The following is a 20,667-nucleotide window of genomic DNA, read 5'->3' on the forward strand; positions in this document are numbered from 1 at the left end:
ATGTTCTGTCTGTCTGTTTGAAAACACTCTTAGCAGAAGAATGGAGTTATACATCTCCCCTTTAGTAGTACAATTTTTGCAGTAATTTAAAATGTTTGAATGCTAGAATATTTCACCTTTGATAACCAAAATACATACAGCCACAATGAAAAGTAACAAAATATAAAATGTATTTGTTATTTCACTTTTAATGATACTACACCACTCTTACACAAACAATAAAGGTAGCTGTGCATTTCCTCTTTAGTCAGACATACCTTACAACATTATTTTTTTCAGTAAGTTTCATCAAAAACAGGCCATTTGATAAGTGTTTTCTACAGTATAAAATACATTACACCTAAGGAGTGTTTCTGTAAATCATGTATACAGGTGTGTGTGTGTGTGTGTGTGTGTGTATATATGTTAATAATATTATATACAGTTGGAATTATTAGCCCCCGTTTATTTTTTGGAGAGAAGATTTTTTCAACACATTTCTAAACATAATAGTTACAGTACATAATATTTGACTTGATGTTTTATCAAGACACTAGTATTCAGCTTAAAGGGCAATTTAAAGACTTAACTATGGTAATTAGGTTAATTAGACAGGTTAGGGTTATTAGCCAAGTTATTGTATAATGATGGTTTGTTCTGTAGACTATCGAAAAAAAATTAGCTTAAAGGGGCTGATAATTTGTGAAATTATCTTAAAATGTTTTTTAAAAATTTAAAACTGCTTTTATTCTAGCTGAAATAAAACAAATCAGACTTTTTCCAGAAGAAAAAATATTATCAGACATACTGGGAAAATTTCCTTGTTCTGTTAAACATCATTTAGGAAATATTTAAAAGAGAAAAAAAAATCAAAGGGGGCTAATAATTCTGACTTCAACTGTATGTTCTATTTTACACAGAATTCGGACAATGAAGATAATGATTTCACCTTTTTAACACATAAAGATGAGGATAAGAAGGTAAAGGTGTCTGAAAATATTTTTTAACTTCTTTAAAGCTGACAACTTAACTACAAAACCTCCAATATGACTGAAAATGAAAGCAAAAATGTTCTGTCTGTCTGTTTGAAAGCACTCAGCATAACGATTGGATTATATGGCCCCTTTTATAATGTTTGCAGTTTTTTAGAATATTTAAATGCTCAGATTTAGAATATTTCATCACCGATGACCAAAATACATACAGCCACAACAAAAAGTAACAATCATTCATTCATTTTCTTGTCGGCTTAGTCCCTTTATTAATCTGGGGTCGCCACAGAAGATTGAACCGCCAACTTATCAAGCATATGTTTTACGCAGTGGATGCCCTTCCAGCTGCAACCCATCTCTGGGAAACATCCATACACACCCATTCACTAGCCTACCCAATTCACCTGTACCGCATGTCTTTGGACTTGTGGGGGAAACCGGAGCACCCGGAGGAAACCCACGCGAACGCAGGGAGAACATGCAAACTCCATGCAGAAACACCAACTGACCCAGCCAAAGCACGAACCAACCACCTTCTTGCTGTGAGGCGACAGCACTACCTACTGCACCACTGCGTTGCCAAGTAACAATCATTTATTTGTTATTTAACTTTTAATGATACTACAACACTTTTACACAAAACAACAAAGGTAACTGTTTAATTATTTAACTTTTTTGTACACAAAGAGGAGGTATGTGGCTTCAAAAGCCTAAACAATAATAAAGCAATTACAGCGTGAAAAGACAAAAGTAGGAACAATCCCAAAATATAAAATACTTTTTATCGTGTATGGTCGAGACATAAAGCATGGCTGGTGTGTAAATAAACAAACCACAATGCCTCATGCACATCTCCAGAAAGCTAATGAAGCACGGCCTGTTAATGTAAACTACAGCAAGCAGCTGACTATCATTTTTGCTGTAAAACAACTTATAAACCATAATTAATTCATTCATTTAATTAATCACAAAGTAAAAATCACTTCTTGTAAGATAAGTTGCATTAAAGATTTCATATACAGTATGTACTACAGTATAATGATTTTTAATATTTGTTCTGGTTTCTATTCACAACAGATGGCCAACAATACATTTGTAAATAATACCCAAGTAAGTGTTTTGGAGAGGATTGTTCCTGGAGTAATGGGGTCTTTTTTTAGTGTCAATTATAATTCTGCTAGTTTAATTATGTCCCCAAAACTTTTTTTAAAGGGAAGTATCACTTGAGTGTGTTATAATATTAAATGTTAATTATTTTATTTTAATTAATATTATTTAATATTATTTTAATTAATATTCACCCCAAACATTCCTCACCATTTACTCAAACTAATATGAATTTCTTTCTTCTGTTGAACACAAAACAAGATATTATAAAAAAAAATGTTGGAAAACCAACAGCCATTAAGATACATAGTAGAAACAAATACTACTATGGAAGTCAGTGGCTGTTTTTAAACATTCTTCAGAATGTCTTATTTTTTGTTTAACAGAAGAAAGAAACTCAAACAGGTTTGGACAAGTGTAAGATGAGCAAATGATGACAGAACTTTTATTTTTTGATGATGAACTATCCATCAACTATCCAGAAGCAATCAAGTTGCTGTGGAATGAGTCATTTGTCTAAAGTGAGATGTTGTACATTTTACTTTTACCAGAGTGAATGGCCACAAAACAACACACAAGACATTACTCAAGAGTTACAAAAGCCTGATGAAAAATTACTTTAAATGGTAAGTCTTACTTAAATCTTGATCTTTAAATTAAAAATTGCTGAATGTTATACTGAAAGTTGTTTTTAAAATGTTCCACTCTTTTTTTCTCCACAGAAACAAAACAACTTATGTAAACTCGAAAAAATAACATAAAATCCTGATGTGCTAAATATATCTGTGCTATACTGAATTATAAAAGATTGAGGTAAAATCTGTAATTATAGTACAGTATATGAAATGTAAAAAAAAAAAACGGTGTTCACCAAGTTAAGCAGCTTGTACAGTAATTCTGTGTATTTTGCCTATGTATGCTTTTTAAAAATGCCAGGTTCATTATTTGGTGGAATAAAATCATTGAAGTAATGTGTCACATGTACAATAGTAATCATCTCAAACAAACCAATCTGATTTATTTAACATAAATACTATTTATTTTGTAATTCAGTTTTCATTTCCAAAAATGAAAATATGAAATATTTACAATCAGATCGAAAAATACTTTTAACAGCTATTACCTTGTAGATATACACCATCCCCCCACCCCATTATAGGCACATCAGGAAACACAGTATACCTGTAGTTTAAATACATTATAATAAATTTGTCATTCATATTATTATATGAGGGTTAAGTGTCTAAGATTTCTTTGATATCACATATATAGATTTTCCACATCGTCAGAATGTCCAGTTTAGCATGGTTGATCCATGCTAACGACAGTTCTAGGTACAGTATTTCCAATAGTGAATGCAACCAGTGCTTAACAGAGAGATCAAGAAGGATTTCCACCTCTGTACAAACATTTTCTTTGTAGCAGTTGAAGCAGCTAACCTAAATTTACAGACTTTTGCATTTAAGGGAAATTGAGAGTTATCATTCAACAATAACAATACAGGATCTTTGGGGGAAAAACACCAAACATTCCCACATCATATGTAAAAAGGTCTCTGGATGTGGCTGTGGTTCACAGAATTTACAATAAGGATGTGGAGATAAATTTATGATATGTCGAATACGTGTAGTTAAATTTGCCCTGTGAACAGTTTTAAATTGAATAAACTGGTGATTAGGGTTTGAGGAAGCATGGAATGTATTATCCCACACAGTTTCCCAATCAATAATTGTATTGGGCAGAGACAGATCAGATAGCCATAGTCTTTCTTTTGAGAAAATATGTGTATTAACATTAGAAAGACAGCAATAGAGATAGGAGACAGTTCCTTTTCTTGGAGCAGTGCACTACAATCCATTTCACAATCGGATGAGTATGAAAATCCATACCTCATAATGTCTTACGAGCCTTTAGTGCTGCCCTTATTTTAAAATATAGAAACAGAGTGTTGGGGGATATATTAAATCTGTTAACCAGCCCTTGAAAATCTAGGATTGATTTTTCTCCATTTATGCCTTTTAATATTAGAATACCTTTATTGGCCCATGATGGCTGATTAAAAGGTTGTCCTCCAGAAAAAATACAAAAATGTTTATACATTCTCTGGCCAGCTAGCATTAAGAACTATAAATGTTAAAGGTCATATAAACCTGATTTATAATCTCTTGGTTCCAGTTTTAAACCCTAAGATTATAGATGTTGTGTATAGAGAAAACTAATTGTCTGTTGATAAATTCACATTATAGCATTTCAATGCTAATTCTCACTATTCTGTCTTGTTATAACCAGTAAAATGTATATCTTTTGTTAAGTTTTGCTTTGCACCTGCATGGTCTGTATACTGTCATGGTTAAGATGGGATAACCAGACCAACCTAGCAGATATATCTGAGGGATTATTTTAACGTGCCCCTAATCTAATTTGACCCGAGACAGAGGAGACTAGCGATTACCTGACCATAGTCCACGCATGGATTTTTTAAAGTGTATATTTAGATTTATATTGAACTTGATTCAGATAAACATTTCAAATGTTATAGTTAATTGTGTGAGCTTGTTAGAAATAAGCAACTTCACATTGGACGTCTTGATTGGCTGCAAGAACTAACAAAGCTGGACACAACCTACACCTCAGGGCAAAACACACATACACACATGAAGAGAGAGAGAGAAAGAAGAAAGAAAGCGAGAGTGATCTGAGAATCTGAGGCTGTGGTTCTCTCAGCGTCTCCGCATCTCTCAGCAGTGTATAATGAGATTAACCACACGGCCTCTGTGCACAGGGTCAACCGCTCGGATTATCACACAGCACTTTGACATCACAATTCAGACACCTGTTTTTTTTCTGCTCTTTTTTGGAAACCTTTGAACCTTTCATACTCTTGACTTGTCACTTCTATTGTCTTCTTGAAGACTGAAGACTTTGATTCCGACAGCTGACAGACAGGCTGCCCTTGGACCATCAGCTGAAATATGAACGGCTGTTTTCTCCAGCTGAGATGAGGAGTGTATTTATGGGCTGTTGAGTTTGAGGGTGGATGGTAACTATTGAAATTTACATTTGAAAACATAACCCAATGCCACTGTCAAACAACAAGGTCGCTGATGATGGAAGTTCGACTCTGCAAGAGGGAAAAGCAATGGTGGACTCGCTCATTAAGGTGAGTTCATATCAAACAATCCCTTAACTGACTGGAGTTGATCATCAAGGGAAAAAATGTGGAATGTTGGACTGTATGTTGTATTGTATGTAAGTGTAACTAATGTAACTAATATTGTGTTCATTTAAGAAGACTTAATATTTCAAGTCAGCAAAAATATACTCAGAAAATGTTAAATGAAGGTTTATTTTCAAATCCAGTCAGCATTCAGAATGCCTTATGTTGACTACACTAATATATATTACAAAAATAAATAAATAAATAACAAATCTGAATACTTAATAATAATAATAATGATAATAACATATCAATCAGATGAATTTCTTTCCCTGCATATATATATATTGCCACTTATTATCCCTTGTGGGATCTGAAATAATAAAAGGATAAGGTATTCGGGAGCTCATACACACAAGCAGAGGTTTTCAAAGAGAATTATTAAAATAAAAAATAGGATTTGAGATATAATAAAACAAGTTATGAAGATAAATGTACATTTGTTTAAACAAATAAATACCAATGGAAAAAATGTATAATTCTAACATTTCTAACAGGATAAATATAATAATGTACAATGTTATTGAAAATAAAAAGTAATTAATTATAATGAAAAATAAATTAAATAAATAATATAGTAATAATAAATAAATAAGTATAATAATAATACATATTTTTGATTAATTAATTAATAAATACAGTACATAGAACAATGTAAAACTATAAATAAATAGAAACAAAATGTATCTATTAGGAGTTTTTTTTACAGTTATGGCAACAGAAACTGATTCTCTATGATTGGGTGAAATGGTAAAGGATATATAAGCTGACAATCACTACTGGTTTATCATCCATCATTTGTGTGATAACAGACTTATTGAAGATATCGAGGTGTATGCAAGCGTGTGTGTGTGTGTGCACGTGTGCACGTGTGCATATGTGTGTCCTCATTTCTCATTGTTTTCAGGCAGAACTTGAAAGCATCTTATAATGTTGTGTTCATCAAGCTTTAGGGGGAAAAGGCACTATCAATGAATAGGGATGATCTACGCGCCACTGCTCAATTTTCTGCTCTGTGTGTCCGTGTGTGTGTGAGAGAGACATATCAAAACACACACACATATATATATTGATATAACACAGGTATTACAAGAATGTGATAAATTATGAGGACATTGTTGATGTCCTTATTTCTCAAAAAGCTTATAAGTCACAATGTGTTTTTATTTTTAAGAAAGTAAAACTGTACACAGTTTTCTGTGAGTGTTGGGTTTAGGGATAGGGTTGGGGTTCACTGTAAATGCGATAAGTTACTTAAAAAAAAGTGCATAAACCCACTGATTTGAAAGTTCATTTAACTTTTTTTAAAAGTCAGTAATTCCACTGACCTCATTCATTCACTCATTTTGTTTTCGGCTTAGTCCCTTTATTGATCTGAGGTCGCCACAGCGGAATGAACCGCAAACTTATCCAGCATATGTTTTACACAGCGGATGCCCTTCCAGCCGCAACCCATTACCCGTCATACACTTTGGACAATTTAGCTTACCCAATTCAACTATACCACATGTCTTTGGACTGTGGGGGAAACCGGAGCACCCGGAGGAAACCCATGCAAACATGGGGAGAACATGCAAACTCCACACAGAAATGGCAACTGACCCAGCCGAGGCTCAAACCAGTGACCTTCTTGCTGTGAGGCGATCGTGCTACCCACTGCGCCACCGTGACACCATTCCATTGACTTTTAAAATTTTGCACATCCAGGCATTTGATTACTTAATAATTATAAGACAACGAGTTTACTCTCTTTTTTCAATTAGAGTCAACTAATTGCTTTTTAAGTGTAGGGCCATAGAAAATACAGTTTTCACATAAAAACAATTCATATAAAAGTATTCATAACGCTTCACTTTTTCCACACTTTTTACGTTACAGCCTTATTCTAAAATGGATTAAAGTAATTTATTTCCTCAAAATTCTACACACAATAGCCCAGAATGACAATGTGAAAAAAGATTTTTTTTTAAATTGTTGCAAATTTATTAAAAATAAAAACCTGAAAAATCACTTGTACATAAGTATTCACAGCCTTTGCTCAATACTTTGTTGATGCACCTTTGGCAACAATTACAGCCTCGAGTCTTTTTCAATATGATGCCACAATCTTGGCACACCTGTCTTTGGGAATGTTTGCCCATTCCTCTTTGCAGTACCTCTCAAGCTCTATCAGGTTGGATGTGAAACGATGGTGTACAGCCATTTTCAGATCTCTTCAGAGATGTTCAATAGGATTTAGTCCAGGGGCTCTGGCTGGGCCACTCGAGGACATTCACCGAGTTGTCGTGATGCCACTCCATTGAAATTTTGGCGGTGTGCTTTGGGTCATTGTCCTGCTGGAAGATGAACCGTCGTCCCAGTCTGAGGTTAAGAGCACTCTGAAGCAGGTTTTCATTCAGGATGTCTCTGTACATTGCTGCATTCATCTTTCCCTCTATCCTGACTAGTCTTCCAATTCCTGCTGCTAAAAAACTTCCCCACAGCTTGATGCTGCCCCCACCATGCTTCACTGTAGGGATGGTATTAGCCTGGTGATGAGTGGTGCCTGGTTTTCTCCAAGCTTAACGCCAAGCCTTCACTTAAAAAAGTTACATTTTAGTCTCATCAGACCAGAGAATTTAGTTTCTTATGGTCTGATAGTCCTTCAGATGCCTTTTGGCAAATTCCAGGCAGGGAGTGGCTTCTGTCTGGCCACTCTACCATACAGACCTGATTGGTGGATTGCTGCACAGATGGTTGTCCTTTTGTAAGGTTCTCCTCTCTCCGCATACGAATACTGGAGCTCAGACAGAGTGACAATTAGGTTATTGATCACCTCTACACTCTCAGAAAAGGTACGCAAGCTGTCACTGAGGTGGTACCTTTTTAAAAGGTACAAATTTGTACCTTAAAGGTACATATTAATACCTTAAGTCAGGGATGTCAAACTCAATTCCTGGAGGGCCACAGCCCTGCACAGTTTAGTTCCAACCCTAATTAAAACACAGCTGATCAAACTAACTAAGTCTTTCAGTCTTGTTTTAAATCTATACAGGTAAGTGTGTTGAAGCAGGGCTGGAACTAAACTGTAGAGGGCTCTGGCCCTCTAGGAATTGTGTTTGACATCCCTGCCTTAAGGGTACATATTGGTACCTAAAAAGTACAAAAGTGTTTATCATAAAATGTTTAGGTAATAATATATACCTTTGAGGTACCAGTATGGACTCTTTAAGTATAAATGTGTGCCTTTTGAAAATGTACCACCCCGGTGACAGCTCGCGTACCTTTATTTTTGAGAGTGTAGGAAGGGTCCTGGTGGTTCCAAACATCTTCCACTTACGTATGATGGAGGCCTCTGTGCTCAATGGAACTTTCAGAGCAGCAGAATTTTTTTTTGCTTCCAGTGGAAACAGAATGTACCTGAGCTCAATTTAGAGCTTCATTGCAAAGGCTGTGAACACTACTATGTACTATGTACAGTACATGTGATTTTTCGTGTTTTTTATTTTTAATAAATTTGCAACAATTTAAAAAATCTCTTTTCCACATTGTCATTATGGGGTATTGTGTGTAGAATTTTGAGGAAATAAATGAATTTAATCCATTTTGGAATAAGGCTGTAACATAAAAAAATGTGGAAAAAGTAAAGCGCTATCAATACTTTCCGGATGCACTGTACTAAAGCAAGATCCCAAACGTGTCCAAGGATTATCCTGAAATAGCCATCTTATGACAAGCAGATTATCAGTAATATTTGTGCCTCGTGTTAATGCTTAATCTAGATATAATGATGTTTGATAACCTGAACAATTATCTGACTTTTTAAAACCAGTAAGATATATGATGCCAGATATCTTATATCGGATATAACATATCAGATATAAGATTCAACAGCAATTTATTTATGTGTAAAAATATTCGACAAAAAATATTCTTTTCTCCTAAACTGATCACACACAATTTCATTGTATTTTAATTAAATACTTATTCATGATGAATGGGTAAATCCTAGTGTTTTGAAAGATAGTGGTGAAGTGTAAAGATTTAAAATGACAATAAATTTTTAATATATAAATACATCAAAACTTGGCCAAAAGGTGGTGTGGAAGCCTTGCTGAGAGGGGTCTGAATACAGAAATAATGTACACACCTAACCCCACCCCTCACAGTGATGTCACTAGCTTTATTGAGTGCATTGTGCATGACATTGCAAGTCTGATATATGCAGTCTCAGTTTGCAAATCCAAGTCTGCATCCAGATATATTGGCCTTTCTTATTTTCATTTACATTAAATACTGCCTTTTGACAGCTAGTGATTTTTCTTATTGTTATTACTGGAATATATTGTCTACTAGCCCATACAACAGGTATATATTATGATGAATGGATGTAGTAATTTGTGCCACAGTTAGATGAAACTTCAGTCAGAAGTGTTTTAAATATTGGAGATTAAATGTGTCTGAAGCAAATGATAGCAAGGCCAAAGAGCAAATAAGGCACCAACTGAGAGAATACCTGAATGAAAATGCTGGGTTGTGGCTGGAAGGGCATCTGCTGTGTAAACCATATGCTGGAATAGTTAGCGGTTCATTCCGCTGTGGTGACCCCTTATAAATAAGGGACTAAGCTGAAGTAAAATGAATGAATGATTGCACATGATCTTTCAGTGGAGAGTGCTTGCTGTGATGAAATCTTAAAGGTTCTTCACGTAACCAATTAACAACATTTATTTACTGTTTATTTGTATTATCATGTGCTTAGATAATTATGAGATTTCCAGAAAGCTGAAGTTTGTTTCTGTGTTTCAGGTGGTGGCGTGTTATCGGCACCTGGCCTCCTGTGTTGGTGGATGCACAGACAGCTCAAGCCTACGACGCGATCTCCGGCAAACACGGGAGCGAGCCCAGACACTGGCACTGTCCTGCCGAAACCACCTCACCACTCGACTGAGGGATAAAACATTACCAGAGGCTGAGAGGAAGGAAGCGGAGCGGCAGTGGGTGTCCTTCTCCTCATGCCTGGAGCTCTTACATGCAGATATGAGCAAAGTGTTCGCCATGGCCAAGCACTTCTCCCTGGCCAACAACAGCACCATGGTGCAAACAGGCATACAGGGTAAGCATGTGTAAACTTAAGAAGATGCAGCTCTTAGCTATCATGCTCTATCACGATTACTAAAATATGGTGGTGAGTAAATTGTCAACAGGTTAAGACTGAGTAGCCAGTGAGAAAGAAACTTCTGTACATTTCACAAAACATCTGAAACGTGGCTGTTTTATTGGACTAATACACATAATTGCTCAAGCAGGGGGGACGACAGAGGTGGCTGCACGTGCCCTGAGTCTGCCTGACCTCCAGGAGGCTGGGGCCGGTACCCAGACCTCCAGTGTGGAGGGTCAGGAGCAGAGTCAGCTGGAGCAGGAGATCACTCAGGTGGACCGAACGCTGGATGACATGGAGATGAAGGTCAATGTGCTTCGCTGGACGGTGGAGGCTCTGGGTCCTCAACACACAGACCCTGTTAGCACGGACAGCGCCTCGCTAGCACTCCTGTCCATGGATGAAGAGGCAGCTCAACGTTTCTGCAGTCATAGCCAGATGTTTGCAGCAATGATGCTGTGCGGTGTGGCCATGTTTGCCGTGGTGCTATCAGTGTGTGTGGTTTTCCTGGTCTGAAGTCCTAGCATTATCTCTTTTCTTTTGCCGGAGGTCTATTCAGTTGTGATCGGCCAAACATCAACAGTCAACATAAAAATGTCTTTGTACTTATCGACAACAGTTCCTTATGTTGAATTCAACAGAGCCTATATGAGTCCTTTTTCACATCAATCCATCTTTGCCATTAATTGTGCACGTATGATCAAAAGAAAGCATTATGAATTATATTGTGCTTTAATTCAGAGTAATGTAATATTTGGGCAAGAAGCAAAATCTGATTTCATATGTAGCCTACGTTTAAGAAACAGACTTGTGTTTTGAGAGGTTGTGGTCATAGGGTGGTTCATCATATACCAGAACTTTATTTTAGATTTGGGATATAGCAAATGCAATGAAACAATCTTAAATGCACCTATAGCAAGCCTGTACTGTGCTCTTAGAACACTGTCAACAGAAATGCATAGGGCTTTGATATGTTGCACATATGTATTTATCTATTGTTGATTATTAATTCATGATTTAGCTCAAATCAAACCTGTCTAGAAACATGTTAGACTGGCCAGAAGCAATAAAGGTCTTTGTTTTTAAAATAATGTATTAGTCAGTATTAATAACCAGTCAAGTATTATAAACAACTAGGCTATGGGTTAATCAATATTACAATCTAACTTACAAGTTTACAGAAAAGGACTGAAATATTGTATTTACCTCAATTGAAGGTAACTTTCTCCAAGACATCTGAAAAGTTTATTTCAATTTTGTCAATTAGCAAAGGATTTTTTAACAATGTTGAAAATCCTTTCTTGTTTCTTTTTAATGTATTGTTATGTCTTCACTTTCTCACAAGTATCTCACAAATGATGTATTTTGTAAAACCAACAAACATTTTTAAAATAAACTTTTAGATTTAGCCGTAAGAGCCTGATACGCAGTCAGTCTTCGTCTGTTTTTGCTAACATTTTCCAGTTTTTATTTTCTGCATATTGAAAACAAATGAACAAACCAGGTGCGTAAACTGTAGATGTTTGAAAACAGTGTTGTAAAAACTGGGGATGAATAAAAATAAAACTCATTCATTATTTAGTTAGACCTATGAGGTTGACAGTGAACATGTTGTGATGGCTAAGCTTCTAGCATTTAAAAACAATAAAAATACTTAATTGCAATAATTTCATAAACTTGTAAAGAAGTCTGGGCTTTCATAACACAAAATATCATAACATGTACTGAGTCTGCTACAGATCATTGACTGTAAAACATTTATTGAGATTTAGGTGAAATTACATCATACATTTTAAAATTAAATTAGCAGGTTGGGGAAATTATCAAATGTTAGTGTTTAAAAATGAGACTAGTTAAAAAAACGTGTTAACACATAATTTACTTGTTAACGCGTAAATAACATGTTAACATGTAAAGGCTGATTTATACATCTGTGTTGAGTGATCTGCGTGACCCGGTGCCTGCCTTGCACATAGTCATGCATTTATACTTCTGCGTGCTGTTTTTGTTGCTCTCCAATAACACTTCTGAAACACTAACGGGCAGTAGGTTTTTATGTTCCTCTGTGTCGAGTTTCTTCACAGGTATTTCAGGGCTGCCAAATTTAGATTTTAGCTTGGAGTGAGAATTTATGCCCCGCCCCTATGCCCCACCCCACACCAAGCCACGCCCCTATTTATTTATAAGTGTATATACAAATTATAAATATATTATTTTATTAAATGGTTTTTGTAAAATATTTATTATAAATAAGAGTATTGTTATTATTATGCAATTATTATTACATTCTAAATAAATAAAAGAAAAAAAATCAATTCTAAATGTAAATGTACATAATGTAACCTAAATAATATGTAACCTAAAAAACATAAATGTAACCGGAAAACAATGTAAAAACACAACTGAAGTGATTGGTTAAGATCATTTAAGAAATCTTTTGCATAAACATATTCATTTCATTGTAATAAAATTCTAAAGACATTTCGATATAACACAAAAAATGTGTTTTATAGAATTATCTGTTGTGTATTGTCTCAGACTCGACTCATGGCCGAGAATTAGGTTTATTAAGTCTAAACTGCTTGACTTCATCACTGCTTTCTGCTTCATACAAAAAATAAATAAATAAATTATCAGGAGACATTAGTCAAAATAAGATCACCTTCATATTATTTAAACGTTAGACTTCCAAAACTCACTGCATGCAGACACCTGTAGCCTACATAAAAGGCTGTTACCCCTGCCATAAAATGCACCCCGCTCTAAAATGTGCAACTTAAATTGTCACAATTTTTAATAACAGAGTTATGACACGAATGAGAGTGAGCCATTCCCTTACAGAAGATCAATTAAATCAATTTACCTTTTTTGTAGATATAGACTGAGAATCACAATAAAGACTATGAAAGGGGTGCATTTTACGGCAGCAGTGCGTTTCTTGGCACAACACAACGCACGAGTGTTGGCATAAATTTTTACAACTGGGATTCATACTCAGAGCGGGAACACGATCAGTGCATCAGCATCAAGCAGGAGTGGTGCGAGAAGCACGTGGGTATGTTTTCTGCACGCATGCGTCAGTTTGTTTTTGATTACATTGCTTTCACCACTGTTGGTTCGGTTGCACAGAGAGAATAACGTCTTTATATAATGAAAAAAGTCTTTAAAATATCTTTAAAAGTCTTTATTATAATGAAAAAAATTGATGATTAAAATATTTCATGATTTTTCTGCATAAGAAAATGGATGTGGCGTGAGAGCATATGAATACTGCCAATTGCGTGACTCTCACATCATATGCATGAGAGTTGGCAGCTATGGGTATTTTGTTTTTTTTTTCTGAACGCTACAAGTAATTCAGGTCCTAATTCAGAGGCAGGAACCGGCGGACGTGCAACAACTTTGCTCATCAAGGATCGAAGGCTGCGCTGTACCATGCGCGTGCGCTTGATGCAAAAGTATAAATCAGCCTACAGCGTGTAAACGCGTTTGTTGCGTATATTTTGGCCCCAACGGCTTTCCATAATGTACTTGCATCAGTCGAGACCAGCACGTGTGCGTAAAACGTCATTGTTTACGATTTCAGTTACAGGAAGTGTAACAGAGGTGATCGAATCTGTCAAACAGAAAGAAAAGCAAAGGAACTTTACATTTCTCATTTTAGAGTACAGAATAATGTCTGATTGGTTAAGATGTATATTTAAGAAATCTTGTTTAATGTATTGACTTTTGAAGATGAAGACCGCAAGATTATGAGGTCGGATCAGGGCTCGTACCATCGAGGTCCCGTAACAATTTAAAGTTCTTTCACTTGATCATATAGTTTATCAAGTGGTTAAATCAAGGCTTCAGCAGAATGAGGTGTCCACACGGCAGACATCTGATCTCCGCCATCAGCGCATTTAACGGAATTATAACTTATCAGTGCGCTCTTCTGCCGAGAGTTTCACACGGGGTGCTCAGAGGTGCGTACACATGTTTTGTGTTATAAACAGGTCTAGCTTGTGTGTTTTTTAAATTCACTGTTGTTGATAATGATTTTCGTTTACATATTTATCCCCCATTGTCTTTTTTCAAGAGTTGAGCACATCAGCTCAAGCTCTACAGTATGATGTGAAAAGATCTGACATGGCCAAGTCTGGCAATAGGAAGTTATTCTTTGACACTCATGCAATGGTCCAGCTGCTCGAGGAAAGCGGTACGATTACTTGCTTATGTTTCTAAAATACTCTGCTTCATGCTTCACTTCCTCTGTGTCCTTGCAGGTTTCGTGACCCAGCAGGCAGAGGTCATAGTCAAAATGATGGTAAATATCACCAACTCAAACATGGATATCATGTACAGTGACATGGCTACCAAGACACAGCAGGTGAGATTTCCATTGGCTTTTTAATACTTTGCATGGACTAATGAACTGACCATCAGCTATTGATTTCACCATGATCTGAAAATCAAATATTTAATCAGAGACATGCCCAGCCCAGAAATCAGCCAGTGCAGTTACTGTACATGAGAACACAAAACAGAAAGCTTAAAAACACACGCAGAATAAGCATGTAAGCACAATGAACATCAATACACACTATGGCTGGTAATGCTGGTGAAATAAGGTTTTGGGATGAGAATTCATAGATGGAGGTGATTGATTGTTCAATAGAGGTGTTCAATTCATGGCTAAAGTTGGCATTTACCAAAGTTGAGTAAGATGTGATGTTTTCATATACACACACATCTGTTATTGTCATACAGCTTCCCTCATAGAGGAGGTCAAACTGATTGCTTAACTAATTGTATTTTACAGGAAATCATGTTGCAGAAAGTCATGTCTCATATTGCTGCTGTGAAAAAGGACATGATCATTCTGGAGAAGAGTGAATTCTCTGCATTACTGGCAGAGAATGAGGTGAGACCTCTGATGATCATGTGTGTTTAGTAATCTTAATATCATCACTCATTGACACTTGCACATAGGTGAAAATAAGTTTTCTGTATTCTGTATGTGCACATAGTTTTTGCTAATTAATAATAATAGATATAACAAAAAATAATATTGGGTCCCACGTTATATTAAGTGGCCTTAACTACTATGTACTTGCATCAAAAAATAAATACAATGTACTTACTGTGTTTGTAGTGTATTGCAGAACACTTCTGCTGCTCTTGAGGTGGGATACGGGTAGGGTTAGGGACAGGTTTGGTGGTATAGGTAGGTTTAAGGTTGGATTAAGGTATAAGGTATGGTCAACTGTGTAATTAAAAATGTAATTACAAAAATTAATTACATACAGTTGAAGTCAGAATTTTCCCAGAGATGGGTTGCGGCTGGAAGGGCATCCACTGTGTAAAAACGTGCTGGATAAGTTGGTGGTTCATTCCGCTGTGGCGACCCCGGATTAATAAAGGGATTAAGCCGAAAAAAGAAAATGAATGAATAAAGTCAGAATTATTAGTCCTGCTGTTTATTTTTTACCCCCAATTTCTGTTAAACGGGAATTTTTCAACACATTTCTAAACATAATAGTTTTAATAACTCATTTCTAATAACTGATTTATTTTATCTTTGTCATGATGACAGTAAATAATATTTGACTAGATATTTTTCAAGACACTTTTATACAGCTTAAAGTGACATTTAAAGGCTTAAGTAGGTTAATCAGGTTAACTAGGCAGGTTAGGGTAATTAGGCAAGTTATTGTATAATGATGGTTTGTTTTGTAGACAACTGTAAAAATATAGCTTAAAGGAGCTAATAATTTTGACCTTAAAATGGGTTTTAAAAAATTAAGAACTGCTTTTATTTCAGCTGAAATAAAACAAATAAGACTATCTCCAGAAGAAAAAATATTGTCAGACATCCTGTGAAAAATGCCTTGCTCTGTTAAACATCATTTGGGAAATATTTAAAAAAGAAAGAAAAAAAAAATCAAAGGGGGGCTAATAAATCTGACTTGAACTGTGTGTAATAACATTGAGGTAAGTACTATGTAAAACATGTATTTACAAAATAAGTACATTCTAACAAATGATTAATTTCAGTGTAAGTACATCTTAGTTAAGGTCACCTAAAATAAAGTGGGACATAATATTGCTGTGTGACTTATTTTTTAAAATAACTAAAACATTCGATAACAGCATTTATTTGAAATGGAAAGTGTTTCTAACATTATAGATTATAGTCTTTTTATCAGTGTAATGCTTGCTGGATAACAGTATTTTTAAAATAAAATACTGACTACTAGCTTTTGAATGATAGTGTGTTCAAATGTCTTTTTTTATTAAATAATCAGCAGATAAAATAAGCAGATCACATAATAGTAATAATAATAATAATAATAGTAATAATAATAATAATAGTAATAGTAGTAGTAATATTATTGGGAAGCATATTGATGGGAAGAGGTGTAGGAGGAGGTGAAAAGGAAAAACAAATGTTAAAGAAGAGAAGAAAAGAAATCTCTCTATAAACATTAACATGTCATTCTCATTTCGTTGCATTTTTTGTTAATTTGTATGCACATTTTGCATGTTATTTTTATGTATACCACTGACTAAGTAAATAATAGATGAATTAAAATTCAGTTGACTTAACAGCTTTGTGCATTCACCCAGTAAAGAGTTCTGATATATGTTACTTCTTTTACAGAAAATCAAGGTTGAGCTGTTACAGCTTAGGATACAACTTGCAGTAAGTTGATTGAAAAATTCTGATTTATTTTGAAAAGAAAGTTTTCACACAGTAAAAAGAAAGTTTTAACACATCTATTTATTACTCTAGTCATTGTGCTTTTAAATGTTGATTTTGTGCTATAGGATGTAATGAACAAAAGGCGAGCAGATATCATTTTGGATCTGAACATAGAAAAAAGCCGAGTAAAGGAGATGGTAAGTATATTTAAAAAAATCATCTTTGTAATTTGGATTTCCACCATGCCTTGAAACGAAAGATTTGTTATTTATTTGAGGTGTGCAGTTTAGAATTGCATATGTGATGAAGCTGATGTGTTTGCTCTTTTAGTGGGCAGACTTTAACAGAAAACTTATTGGGACCAGGAATGAACTCATGGAAATGGTAAGATGTACTAGTGTTTACGACAAAAAAGTCTTTTTGATTTTTAACTTTTCCTCTGAAACTTTTTTAAAACCAGGGTTTCGTTCTTAGAATTCTGAGCAGGATCGACATGTGACACAGACCAACATGAAAATCGACACAGAAGTGGCTGGCCTGAAGACCATGCTGGAGGCCCACAAACTGGATACTATCAAATATCTTGCAGGTAAAAATGTCAACAATAGGAACAAAGCTGGAAAAAAAAATTAATTTTTAATTTAAAAATAAAAAATTTAACAAATCTTAATTATGTCATTCAGCACCAATATATCTTGTATAACCATTATATTGTGCATGCTGTCAAAGTAGACATATGCTGATATTCAATAAATCGTAAGAATGAACTTGCACAATATTGATACAGGGAACACTTTAAAATACTGTAAATGGTTATTTATTATTTAAATTTTCTGTTTTTTAAAGCTAACACAAGTACAGTTGAAGTCAGAATTATTACCCCATACACCCCTCCCCCCCTCCCGGTTATTTTTCCCCCAATTTCTGAGAAGAATTTTTTTCAACACATTTCTAAACATAATAGTTTTAATAACTCATTTCTAATAACTGATTTATTTTATCTTTGCCATGATGACAGTAAATAATATTTGACTAGGTATTTTTCAAGACACTTCTATACAGCTTAAAGTGACATTTAAAGACTTCACTGGTAAATTAGGTTAACTAGGCAGGTTAGGGTAATTAAGCAAGTTATTGTATAATGATATAAGGGGCTAATAATTTTGACCTTAAAATGTTTTTAAAAAAATTAAAAACTGCTTTTTACTCTAGCAGAAATAAAATAAAGACTTTCTCCAGAAGAAAAATATTATCAGACATGCTGTGAAAATTTCATAGCTCTGTTAAACATCATTTGAGAAATATTTAAAAAAAATAAAATAAATCAAAGGGGGGCTAATAATTTTAACTTCAACTGTATGTTATTCACATTGTATTTGCAGTGTTCATAACAGTGCCAAATGCTTAAAGACTTTGTTAGCTACTTAGCTTAATAGTAACATTTTCACGTGTTAATCTGGTCTACTATGCTGAAATATTGGTGGAACATTTTGGCTATCTATAGGCCTATTGTTCATTAACAATATTAATCAAGGGGAATTTCTTAGCTAATGCCTAATAGGCACTTTATAGTCAAAGTCAGATTATAAGTCATAATTATTGTATTAAATAGAGTTAATAACTAATAAAATCCAGAAGTATTTTAAACACTAATTCTGACATAACTCTAATAAATCTGGCTTTTCTCACTTGATTTTAATCCATTAACTAACATTTATTAAAGAATCTAACTTTATAGTTTTTTTGCAATTTAATTTGGTGTAAACATTAAATGTGTGTATACTATAAAACAATACACTGCAAAAATGATTGTCTTATATTTTTTTGTCTTGTTTCTGGTCCAAAGATTGTATTGTTTTAAGAAATAATAAGCAAAATAGTCTTACCTCAAAAGGAAAAAACAAGATTATTTTGCATACTTCATTGGCAGATTATTTAGCTTCTTTTAAGGAAAAATGCACTTAATTTTGGCATATTTCTCACAACAAGACAATATTTTTGCTTGTCTAGAAAATGCTCCTTAATTTAAGAATCTTTTGATATTTGGACTAGAATCAAGACAAAAAAATCTAAGTAAGTAAAAGCTTTTTTTACAGTGTATACTAGATTTTTTTGTAATTATACCTGTTAAAGTAACTTTTTTGCAGCTTAGGTCTGTATCATGATAATACTGTCTACCATAAAAGCTTGAGGAATTAATCGCTAGAAAACTTTATACTGTCATGAGCCAAAGCTTTATGTCTAAATGTTGAGTTTAAAGTATTTGTTTTCACATTTGAACACATTTTGTTTCTCCTGACAGAAAATGAAATATTTAGGCTTAATACTTAAATTATCATGAACGTGAAATGTAATGTTGGCATAGTGTATGGCTAGTTTTGCTAATAAACAAATACTTCATGTTTTTACTACAGTGGTATTTTATTAGGGTATCTGTAATTTTACTGAAGTGTTTGACTTGAGATTTTTCCACCGATTGTCTCAGAAGTCTCACCTGCACTCATCCATAAAATGTCCTTGTTCCAGCAATCATACAGAAACAAGGTCACGATGAGCTTTTTCCTGAAAATTGTTTATGAAGTAATTCAAAGATCAAGTCAAATAAATGCTGTTGTGTTTATTACAATTAATGAATTGTCTTTGTATTTTTGTAGGTTCTGTGTTTACATGCCTCACAGTTATACTTGGATTCTATCGGATATGGATGTGAACATCAGAAGACTTTATTCTTCCTGACAAAACATCTCATCAGCCTTGCTTCATTAGAAGAGCTGTGGTATTCACCATTATCCTGTGGGAGCAAATATCTGTTCATGCTCTATTGTGATATAGAGTTTCATTAGGAAAAAAGATGTTATGGACAAAAACAGCTACACAATACACAATCAATTGACTTTGTAGTCATTTATGTAATGCTTCAGGTGATTTCACATGCAATAAAATGATGTAGTTTAAATACACTACATATCTAATCAACATGAGAGATCACTTTTTTTAATAAATAATTACTTAATAAATACTTTGGCATAAAAGTGCTTAATCTGTGCTTTTGTTGGTGTGTACCAATTTTACTTGACGTGCTCGTTTCTGGGTCGATTGAGCTGAAGACACAATGGTTCCAGCTCATCAAGAAGTTTGTAAGATTCATGCCTTTGTGGCCAATGTAAACAATGCTGAATTTGTCTCTTTCTTCTGCTCCAATCCAATCTGCAAAAGACAGCACCAACAGAACCCTACCTGCTGGCTGAGCTCCAGCAATGCACAAGCTGGTCTCCAGCAGTTTTCAGATAAATTTTCAACAATGCTCACGTGAGTCTCCTTCTTCTGCCTGTTGCGGGTCCATTACCTACAATTTAAACAACTGCCACAGAGAAGACCTCTAACAATCTATGCCCACCACCACCCCTTCCTCTTGGAAGGACATCTGTCCATGTACCTATCCATCTGTCTTTTGAAGGATATTCCTGATCATCAGTTTCAAGTCATTGCTGAGTTGTGTGATTCCTAATTCCTATATTCCGGGTGACCATCACACGGATGTGTCGCC

General features: G+C 34.7%; 2 protein-coding genes across 2 annotated transcripts; both read left to right on the top strand.

The window, feature by feature from the left end:
- The first annotated feature begins 2,805 nt into the window (after positions 1–2,805).
- rgs9bp (regulator of G protein signaling 9 binding protein) lies at positions 2,806–11,413 on the top strand. The gene is made up of 3 exons (XM_056462892.1): positions 2,806–5,238; positions 10,084–10,390; positions 10,584–11,413. The coding sequence occupies exons 1-3, from the start codon at positions 5,155–5,157 to the stop codon at positions 10,949–10,951; spliced, it is 759 nt and encodes a 252-aa protein (XP_056318867.1). The 5' UTR covers positions 2,806–5,154; the 3' UTR covers positions 10,952–11,413.
- A 2,587-nt stretch (positions 11,414–14,000) lies between these two features.
- On the top strand, positions 14,001–20,092 carry mcur1 (mitochondrial calcium uniporter regulator 1). The gene is made up of 9 exons (XM_056462893.1): positions 14,001–14,400; positions 14,514–14,633; positions 14,701–14,804; positions 15,237–15,338; positions 17,079–17,120; positions 17,246–17,317; positions 17,451–17,504; positions 17,595–17,709; positions 19,775–20,092. The coding sequence occupies exons 1-9, from the start codon at positions 14,292–14,294 to the stop codon at positions 19,828–19,830; spliced, it is 774 nt and encodes a 257-aa protein (XP_056318868.1). The 5' UTR covers positions 14,001–14,291; the 3' UTR covers positions 19,831–20,092.
- Positions 20,093–20,667: the final 575 nt, after the last annotated feature.

Source organism: Danio aesculapii, chromosome 7 (genome assembly GCF_903798145.1).
Source record: "Danio aesculapii chromosome 7, fDanAes4.1, whole genome shotgun sequence".
Classification (NCBI taxonomy): Eukaryota; Metazoa; Chordata; class Actinopteri; order Cypriniformes; family Danionidae; genus Danio; species Danio aesculapii.

What these genes read in the sequence shown, in the direction of transcription:
- mcur1 (XM_056462893.1), top strand. Translation starts at nt 14,292, where the DNA reads ATGAGGTGTCCACACGGCAGACATCTGATCTCCGCCATCAGCGCATTT. An exon ending in TTCACACGGGGTGCTCAGAG is followed by an intron (nt 14,401 to 14,513) that starts GTGCGTACACAT and finishes TCTTTTTTCAAG; the next exon opens with AGTTGAGCACATCAGCTCAA. An exon ending in AAAGCCGAGTAAAGGAGATG is followed by an intron (nt 17,318 to 17,450) that starts GTAAGTATATTT and finishes TTGCTCTTTTAG; the next exon opens with TGGGCAGACTTTAACAGAAA.
- rgs9bp (XM_056462892.1), top strand. Translation starts at nt 5,155, where the DNA reads ATGCCACTGTCAAACAACAAGGTCGCTGATGATGGAAGTTCGACTCTG. An exon ending in TGGTGGACTCGCTCATTAAG is followed by an intron (nt 5,239 to 10,083) that starts GTGAGTTCATAT and finishes TCTGTGTTTCAG; the next exon opens with GTGGTGGCGTGTTATCGGCA. An exon ending in GGTGCAAACAGGCATACAGG is followed by an intron (nt 10,391 to 10,583) that starts GTAAGCATGTGT and finishes TTGCTCAAGCAG; the next exon opens with GGGGGACGACAGAGGTGGCT.